The sequence below is a fragment of the Theobroma cacao genome, chromosome 8, assembly GCF_000208745.1.
Source record: "Theobroma cacao cultivar B97-61/B2 chromosome 8, Criollo_cocoa_genome_V2, whole genome shotgun sequence".
NCBI classification, from domain to species: Eukaryota; Viridiplantae; Streptophyta; class Magnoliopsida; order Malvales; family Malvaceae; genus Theobroma; species Theobroma cacao.
Genome location: NC_030857.1, coordinates 18,713,844 through 18,723,445, shown reverse-complemented (window position 1 = coordinate 18,723,445; position 9,602 = coordinate 18,713,844). Strand labels below are relative to the sequence as shown.

The following is a 9,602-nucleotide window of genomic DNA, read 5'->3' as shown; positions in this document are numbered from 1 at the left end:
AGGATGCCTAAAAAAGATTTCATTAGGTATAGTATGAATTATATCAAGGTATATGAATTGTCTAGAAAGGAATTATCACCCTAAGTGATAAGTAATGCAAAGTATCTCGTAGATTAGTTGACTTGTATTTGCTCTTATGAAAATCCTTGGCCAAGGTATAATGAAGACTCAGGAAAATTAGTTTCCATGGAATTTTCATTAAGCAAATTTCAAGGTCAATAGCAAACATGGAAAAACATGAAAGTAGACACTGAACCATGCTTTTTACTCATTTTGGGATACATGATAATGGGATTGAATTACATAGATAAATTGTGCATTGACTAGGTTGGTCAAATTACATTGACCTTTCTAATAATTGGGGACCATGATGTATTGCTAGACACCAATCTTTGTCTATGAGTATAGATGATTAATTACAGAATTAAAGATTAATTAAATAGAGATTTGATTAATTTAATTCTAAATACGATTTAGGTTTACAATTATACTCATTGTCAACATAAGTAGAAGCCTAATGGGTCACACACATAAGGTAAATTATTAAAATTAATTTGAATTCAATTGGACGTGATCTAATTGATTTTATAAAGGCTTAACTCGATTAAGTATTGGGCTAAATCAAATATGATTTGATGAGTTATAAAGCAAAGGAAAAATCAACAAAATCCGTAAAGCGTGGGATTTGTGATTTCTATTGGTTAGGCTAGGGATATTGGCCTAGCATGAATTAATCCTTTCGGCTTTGTTTTGGACTTGATATATGTGTTTTAATACAATTGGGTCTAGTTACACATAAATCTGAAAGTTAATTAAATTTATATAATTAAACAAAGGTCCAATTAGGCCCATCTAGTCCAAAACATTTTCTAATTCCTATAGGATGTGAAGTATGCAATTCATTTTATAAAAGGATCTTTTAGCTGCCCCTTGGACGTACAAAAGAGTTCTAAGTTTAGTCTCTTATGTATTGAGATAAGATCACAACTAAAACAAAGAAACACAAGAGAGCTCAAAGTTAGGAGTTTTCTAGCACAAACTTTGGCCAAGAGAGTCACTCACTCTTAATGAAAAGATTTTGGCAAATCACTATGTGGATCACCATTAGAGGTAAGACAATTGTGCTACTATGGTTTGAAAAGTTCTAGTTGATGTACAAGAAGAGAAAAAACCAAGGAGGACTCCACTAAAGGAAGGCAGACATCAAACTTTCAGGTATATGTCAAAATCTTTCTTTTGTAGTTTTTCTAAATTCATTTCAATTAAAATGATCCATGACTTGGGGGATGAAAAAATTTTAATATTTCTCTGTGTATGATCCGCCGTAGCATGTTTCAAATTCCCAACAGTGGCATCAGAGCTTCCTTTAATTGATTTAATCTAATTTTATGTTTAGTTGTTGAAGATTACAAAAACTATTTTGGTTTATATGTTGATTTGATCCAAAGTTTGAAAAAAAAATTTAAAACAATTCTGAATGGATTTTTCCAAATCTGATTTATAGTTTAAAAGGCCTTTAACGTCTTGATTTATGGATTTAAAATTTAGATTTAATAAGTTCTTAAAGATTTTATAGATTTGTTTTAAAAAAATAAAATCTGGAAAATCTGATAGAATAACGAGATCTATTTTGAAAATTCTTTTAAGGGCCTTAAAGAAAGAGTTCGTCACGACCCGGTACTCCCCTCGAGCCCATGACAATCGCCGCGACCTCCCGATTGACACTCATTATCCGGAATGCCAACCGGAACCCCGCAAGGCTTACATATCAGTTTCTTTCCTTTTCTGTGAGCAATCATTGTTAAATATCGAGTTTTTAGAGAATATATACTATTTTAGATCAAAAACAATAAAAATAAAATTTTCGCCACACAGGGGTATTTTGGTCATTTTTTTTCTCAAAAATTTCGAAACTGGCTAAAACGTAATATACAAGTACAAAACTCATAATTCATATTCAAAATGAGGTTAAAAGTCTAAAATCTTCATTAAAACGAAATTACGGTTATTTGAATATAATAAGAAAATAAAGGAAATATTAAGGAAAATATTCTATGTTCTTATAAAACAATATTTATAGAGTTATACGTGAATAATTTTTATAGCGTAAAAGCTAAATAAATTTATACATACTGAAATACAGTAAGCCAAAATATTTAATTTAATTTACAATAACAAGAGGGCCCCCGAATAAACAAAAGTAAAGAGGACTGTGAACCTACGGTTTGGAAAATGCAGATCCAATGGTAGTCCTCGATGAGATCAGCTATCTACAGTCTATACTGAACCTGAAATGGGTGGAAAGGAGTTGGGTGAGATTTTGCAATCCCAATGAGTAAACAGACATTATCATAAATATCTAAAGGCGAGTAAAATGGAGGCAAGTTTAAACAACAAATTTCAACCCATTTCATAATGTTTTCAATTTATTTCTTAAACCATAAAATATTTGTAATTTACCAAAACAGTTGTTAAGGCTTATGTCTTTTATTAAAACAAGGCTCAAGCCAAAACTAATCCTCGGGGATACCTTGGCCGAGGCATCTAACCGAGTCCGCCAAGGGTGTTAAAATATTCACACGTGAAACACATTTTTATTTTTAAAACCAGCCGTTCCTTGGCGTTGGCCGAGTTACACATTCACGTGGGGGTTCGACGTGAAGTGAGCTCTAATACTACCCCAGGAGTTACCCTCCTCGCCTCTACAACCGGAGTAACTATATAACTGGGTTTACCGTGCCCCTCTAATAGGCAGTCCACGAAAACCCGTCACTGCAGTGACTAACCCACCAATTTTAATAAAATTTCGACAGTATAACGTGGCTTTTATTTATTTATCCAGCCTGCATAGTAAAAACAACTTACATAAATTTCCCAATGCACTCACAAAATATAGCCACATATACTCATTTCTCATAAGCCATTCCTAGGAAAATATATATTTTTCAAGTCAATTTGCAGCCTCCAATTACTCAATTTCATAATCAATACAATATATTTTTATTTGTCACATTTATTCCTAAAACATCAAAAATCCCGTTTTAATCTCGTTTTCATTTCATAAAATACATAAAGAGCATTTAAAAATAAACTCTAGATAATTTACAATAATAATAGGTTTACTCACCGTTTGTACAAACTAATTGCTTTTTAGGTGCCCCGATCACTGTTCGTCAGGTACGACTTCCTTGCCTTTATCGGAAGGCTCTCCTCCTAAACACATTGCAAAATTTACCCAATTCACCACATTGATGCTAAATCACTATATAATTGACTTAAATCCTATACTAATGCATGGTATGAAATGCAATAGCCTAAAACGGCTTAAACGCGGTATTAACCTATTTTTGGCACTTTACCCGATAAATTGCTAACGCGTTCCATTTTAGCTCTAAATTGTCCAATTTTCTCTCCAACATTTCTAACCATTAAATATCAGCCAACAACCTTCTAAAATCATCAAAATCAGCTCACTTTCCTCCTTGGAAAATTCGGCCAAAAATGGGACATTAACTCTGTTAATTTTTCACTTTGTTTTTCTATCACTTTTAACCATTTTCCATCATTTTCTCTTCATTTCTCTTAGAATAAAAATCAGTTCATCATCATTGTACATCATTGAATATTCAGCCAAGGGTGGGTATTGTGAGAATTTCATGCTTTCTTGCCCAATTTGATCTCTATACACATTTAACTAACTAAAACTACCAATTTAACTAAGAATCAAAACCTAAAAAATTCAAAATCCTCCCCCTTGAAATTTGGCCAGCCCTTGATATCACTTTTTGATCTCTCTCCTCAAGCATGCTAAATGAAAACAAAGGCATAGGAAAGGTAGAAATTAAGCTAAACTCGAAAAATCTTATCGTTAGACGCGTAAACGGACAAAAAAAGCGAATTCCCCTTTGAATTTTCTAGTTTTCCTTTGGTTTTTCTCTTTTCTTCCGTTCCTCTCTATTTTCTCTCTTCTTTTCTCCTTATGGCCGGCCATCACCTGATGTGGGTTTTAAATGGGCTGATTTTCATTAAAATAATATTAAACAATTAAAAAAATGCCATGTGTCACTTTTTCATTGGCCCGTTTTTAAATTTTCATTCTTTAAACTTCAATTTTTCACCACTTAACATACCATAGTTATTCATACCAAAAATAAGTAAATCCTATGATTTTGACAAGTTTTGGGTGGTGAAAATTACGATTTTTACCCCAAGATGATAAAATTACTGTTTTGCCCCTATATTTCGAAAATTGCCGAAATTGAAATTTTTCACTTCTTATCATTAAATTATACTCCAAATAGTTAATCTTGGTAAAAAATTTCACTCCATGACAAAATTATTATCTTAGGTGGCAAAATGACGATTTTGCCCATGAATATCAAAATTTCTAATTTTACCCCAAATGAACCTCGAACTCCGAACAATCATTTTTTCCATTCCTGGACTATAAAATATTAAATTTCATCCTACAATTGCTATTTGAACTAGTCGAGGTTAAATCAATTTAAGTGTACCGTTAGGTACAATATTAGGTTTCGTCTATTCTTAGGTGCGTTTCTAGCGTAATAACATGCTACTCAATGCATTTATGTCATGACATGTTTTTATAGGGTCGGGTTTTACAGAGTTTGTGCATGATTTTTTGAGGATAGAAGGTCAAGAGGATGATCTAAACCTCTAACAATTTACAGCATCTAAATACCTCATTTGGGTGGTGATCTCATGATGTTTCTGTAGAAACAATTTGCTGGAAACTTGTTCTTGTGTAACAAGGACTCTTGCAAAATCATGGTTGTTTGTACTCCAAACTTGCTGAGGGTTTGAGAGCTTTTTGGCATGATGTTTGGGTCATGGGATATCTCTAAATTGGTGCCATAATCGAAGCAAAAAATGGAGGATGGAGCTCCAAAGAATTAGAGACAGCATAAGTGATGCAGGCCTGATGAAATTGCACTAGCTTGTGCAATTTCTTCTTTGTATAATTAGGAGCTATACTCGTTCGGTTATGACGTTTATTTAGACTCCTAATTGTAGTAGAATATATCCTAAAGAGTTTAAGATTGTCCCAATTCAAATTCTAAAATCAAATTGGCAAAGAAGTAGGACTCTTGGCGATAAAAATCTAATTCTAGTTGGATTAGGATTGTAAATCGAGGACAAAGATTAAATTTTCTCATAGGTTTAGAAAGCCTAATTGGATTAGGATTCCTTGTGAATATTAAATTTCTAATATGATTAGAATTCTTTTTGAAAATAAGGGCCAAATTTAAATTTATAGTCCTAAAAGGTTTAGAATTACCAAATCTATGCTTAATTGTACTTCTAGTTGGACTAGGACTTTTAACTTAGCACAAGACTTGTTATGAAATTAGGACATCTATTTTAATTGGACTTCCTAAAAGTCTTTAGGACAAAAGGCAATAGCTAGAAGTCAATATTATTAGGGTTCAATGAAATTTAATTATACTGAATTTTTGAAAAAATTTGTTTCCCCGTAGCATCAAATTATTTGGATTAATATCTTTGAAGATTGAGTGATATTATTGACAAATCATATATAAGATCTTCAATTTGAATTAAACATAAGTTTTATATGTTCATTATATGATAATAAATGTATAAGGATGATTATGGACTTGGATCACTATAATATGTTGTGGATGGTTGTGTTTGAATGCATTTGGTATTTGTTTATTTTATAAATAGAGAGTGTGTGCCTTGCCTTTCCTCTATTTTATTCAGTAGTTGTAAAATTCTCTTCTCATCTTACTCTCTTCAAATGTAACTTGAGATTTCTTTACAAATATGTAATTAGAATTCATAAGATTAGATTAGATAGAAAATTTTGTGATTCCAAGAATGGAGGATGAAGGAGTCAAGGAGACATGGAGATTACAAGACTACAAGATATGGTGATATTTGTATATCTATTGATACATGATGAACATATGTATCAATAGATTTTGTTCATAATGCACTCTGGGTGTCCTTAATAGGTCATAAGCTTATTTACATTTAATACCATTCAAGTAAATGTCCTCATTTTTATTTTTTTTCCTATTTACTCTCCATTTATTTAAGACTTTTAATGTAAATAAGCAAACACCCCCCCCCCCCCATTCGGATCCAGGAAAAATATCTAAAAAATAAAATCCCAAAAGAATCAAAATCTAAGTTTTGGTTCTAAGAACAAAATAAAAAAAGTTTGATTGAAAATAAATTTTGAGCTTTAATTAATCATAGCAAACGTATTTCTAAAATTATGAAAAAATCATTTTAAGTCATTTCAATATCAAAGGAACTATTGCTGTTATTTTTTATTTCCATTAAATCATTTTACAAAAATTGCATATTTTTGTTCCTAAAAGACTTAGAAAAATTTATGCTTTTAACTGTGACATCCAAAAAAGTTTGCAAAGGCTGCAAAGGATAGTAAATGTGAAAAAGACTATAATCAATAATTGAAATCATGTATAATAAAGGATAAAAGGCTCACCAAGAAAATGTCCATTATATCAGTGGGTCAAGTTACCGATTTTCCCTTACATAAAAATTAATTGGGGTTCTACATGTGTGCCTTGCAAGTCCATAGACATGTCTTGTAGAAAACATTGATATTGATTTTATGCATTACAATAATAAAAGGTAAACTTTATCTACGATTTGATGCAAATTATGTTATTTACTTAATAAGATAAAATCCCTAGAATGAATATATCACGCAAAGGAATTATAATATGTTATAGTTATAAGAAATCCTCCTTGCATCAATGTACCATTTTAAATAGTTCTAGTTAATGTTTTATTTAAAAAAAAAGATATTGCTAGAAGTTGAGAAACTAGAACATATTACGTTCCTTACTTGTGAAGTAAGGAATTGTTTTTATAAGCCGAAGAATGGAGATAATTGAAACTAACATGTAGTTGCTTGTTAGAAGAATAAGTTCATTGAATCTGATCCACCATGAAAATTACATTTGATAGTTCATTTAATTGTTTATGAAAATATTCGCATGTATCAGTTGAAAATTGCATCATTATTTTATAATTGTTTGCATTGCACACATTTAAATTTTAATTGATTAAATAAATAAAAATCCAATCAATGACATAATTTTTCAATGTAGTTTATGAGTAACTACTTTAATATATTTAATTTTTTAACTATATTAAAATGTTATTAAAATATCTTAGAAAAAAACTTAAATACTTTTCAAAGAGTTAAAATATTTAAATAATAAAAATCATACCTTGCAACTACGCTCTGGAAAAAATAGTAGTGGAAGGTAAAACACAAGAGAAAAATGAAAATAATTAACAAAATAACGCTACAATATTATTTTAATACCATCAGTGTAGAAAAGGTTTTATCATGTTTTAGCCAAAAAAATTTAATTTGAATATATAAAGCTGAAAAGAAATACTTTAAATGAAAACATATATAGCTTCCCCTAAATCGTAAATTTAGAGCTTACTAGTAGCTTAATGTTTTCTTTTCAACAATAAATAATATGATTTACACCTACTCTAAACCTAAATTATAAATTTGTATCATTTAATTTATTTTTCTTTTCATTAATTCAAATGATATTACGTACTGTTTTTTATTTCAAATTGTAAGTTCTAACCATACATATAAATGAGTTTTAAGTTGGACTGTCACTCTAATAAATATGTTAATTGGCTAATAATTTGATGGAAACCAAAAATTGTAATATATTAGTTTAATACATATAATAATAAGCTTATTGCTTCATGTTTCATATAGAATTTGACGTGCATAGAAGTGGTGCATTCCATCTTCATAATCCTCTCTGAAGCTGAAGGCAAAACTCCTACAGTTTGGATGAAGATTATGCCTGTGAACCACAAACCTTGACATAAGAAGTGCTAGGAATTACTGGACCCTGATATCCAGAAACAAAGCCTGACGTTTTCAAGTAACAAAGCCCTGATCCATTGGCCAAAGAAGTGGCAGCAACGCAAGGTGGACTCACTAGACAGTTTAATCTACAAGCTGATATCCCCACGAAGAAAGTCTGAGAGAAGACCTCGCGTGGATAAGTCAAAAACACGGCATGATCCAATTGCAACATGGTAGCATTCCCAGGACAATCCTCAATCTCAACTTTCCTTCTACACCCTTTTCTTCCATCATTCGCATCAACATGCTCGAAATCCTGAGATGGGCACTCGCAAATCGGGTATGAACCGTTGTAACCACAGATTCCAAGGTTCCCACAGTAACCAAAAACCTCACACTGATCAGAAACAGCTGCCCATCTAATTGTTGTAGTTCCACTACCCCTAGCTGAACTATAAATCCTTAAATTCCCATCACTATCTAACCTCAAAAACCTCAATATATCACTTCCTTCTGCATAATCACTACTATAAGCCACGATATCTCCATTAGTCGATGTAGGATCAAAAACTGACAAGATTCCGATAGCCTGCAACACTAAGCTGGCCGTAGTTAAATTAGCACGTAATGTAAAATTCAATCCTTTATTCCAATACACAACACTTTCATTCCATTCCAAAGCCAGATTGCCCGACCTTAGAAAAGAAAAAGAATACAACCCAGATCGCAGAACCTTCCCTACAGTAAAATTCTGCGATGGGAGGATAGTATCAGTGGGGTTATCAAACGAAGACCAGACTACGATACTAGCATTGGTGAGTAGCCTAAGTTCCCCTGAGTCTTCCAGGGATGCGTAAGAAACTCCACGGTTTGCCGTGTCAGAGTCCCAGAGAGTGGCGCCTGTGCCATCGGTGAGGCGTAGAGCTCCGTTAGGGAGTAAATGGAGAGCCCCACCGGAGTCAACATTGCTGCCTGCTGTCCAAATTGGAACTCCACCAGAGTAGGTGATGGAGGCAGTGTACACATTGGGGCTCGTGGAGATGAAGGAGATGGAGAAGGTGGAATTGGGTGAGGACCATGTTTGATTTGGGGTTGAGGCGTAGAGGGTGACGCCTAAAGGGATTGTGGCTGATGATGGAACAGAGAAGAAAGTTGCTAGGAACAGGAAGAAACAGAGGAATTGGAGGGTCATTTTTTCTTTGTTTCTGTATTAAGGTTTGGGGGTGTTATGGGATGCCAGTTTCGGTCTTTTAAAGAGGGAGGATACTGTCCGTAGTCATTTGTTTCGTGCCTTTTGGGTTTGTTTATTCCACTTCTGTTTCCAGCTGGTCGTTCACGAAAGGAGGGAGGATTGGCTTCAGCCCTGTTCTGTGGGAATAAGCCTTCTCTCCCCTCTCCACCCACCAAACAAAGAAGTTGAACCATGACTAATCCAAATTGAATAGTCATGTACCAGTGAAGGTCTATAGCAATACCCATAGAATTATATGTTTTTGACGGATTCAAATACCCCAAATGAAACGGTATGTTACAGTTAGAAGTTTCTATTAGTTTTGACAAATTCAAACTTGAATTGAACTGAATTGAGTTATATTGCAGCTTTAGGAAAAAATTCAGGTTATAAAATCTTTTGCAGCATTAGCAATTGTCACTATATACACAACAGGGGAAAAAGTTTCAAATAATTAGCATCTTCAATTAAAATTATATTCCTGTCATGTTTGGATGTACACTACTT

General features: G+C 32.7%; 1 protein-coding gene across 1 annotated transcript; it reads right to left on the bottom strand.

The window, feature by feature from the left end:
- Positions 7,698 to 9,544, bottom strand: LOC18593122 (G-type lectin S-receptor-like serine/threonine-protein kinase At1g34300). Its single transcript, XM_018126015.1, has one exon. It carries the CDS (start codon positions 9,054 to 9,056, stop codon positions 7,854 to 7,856), a length of 1,203 nt encoding a protein of 400 aa, XP_017981504.1. The 5' UTR covers positions 9,057 to 9,544; the 3' UTR covers positions 7,698 to 7,853.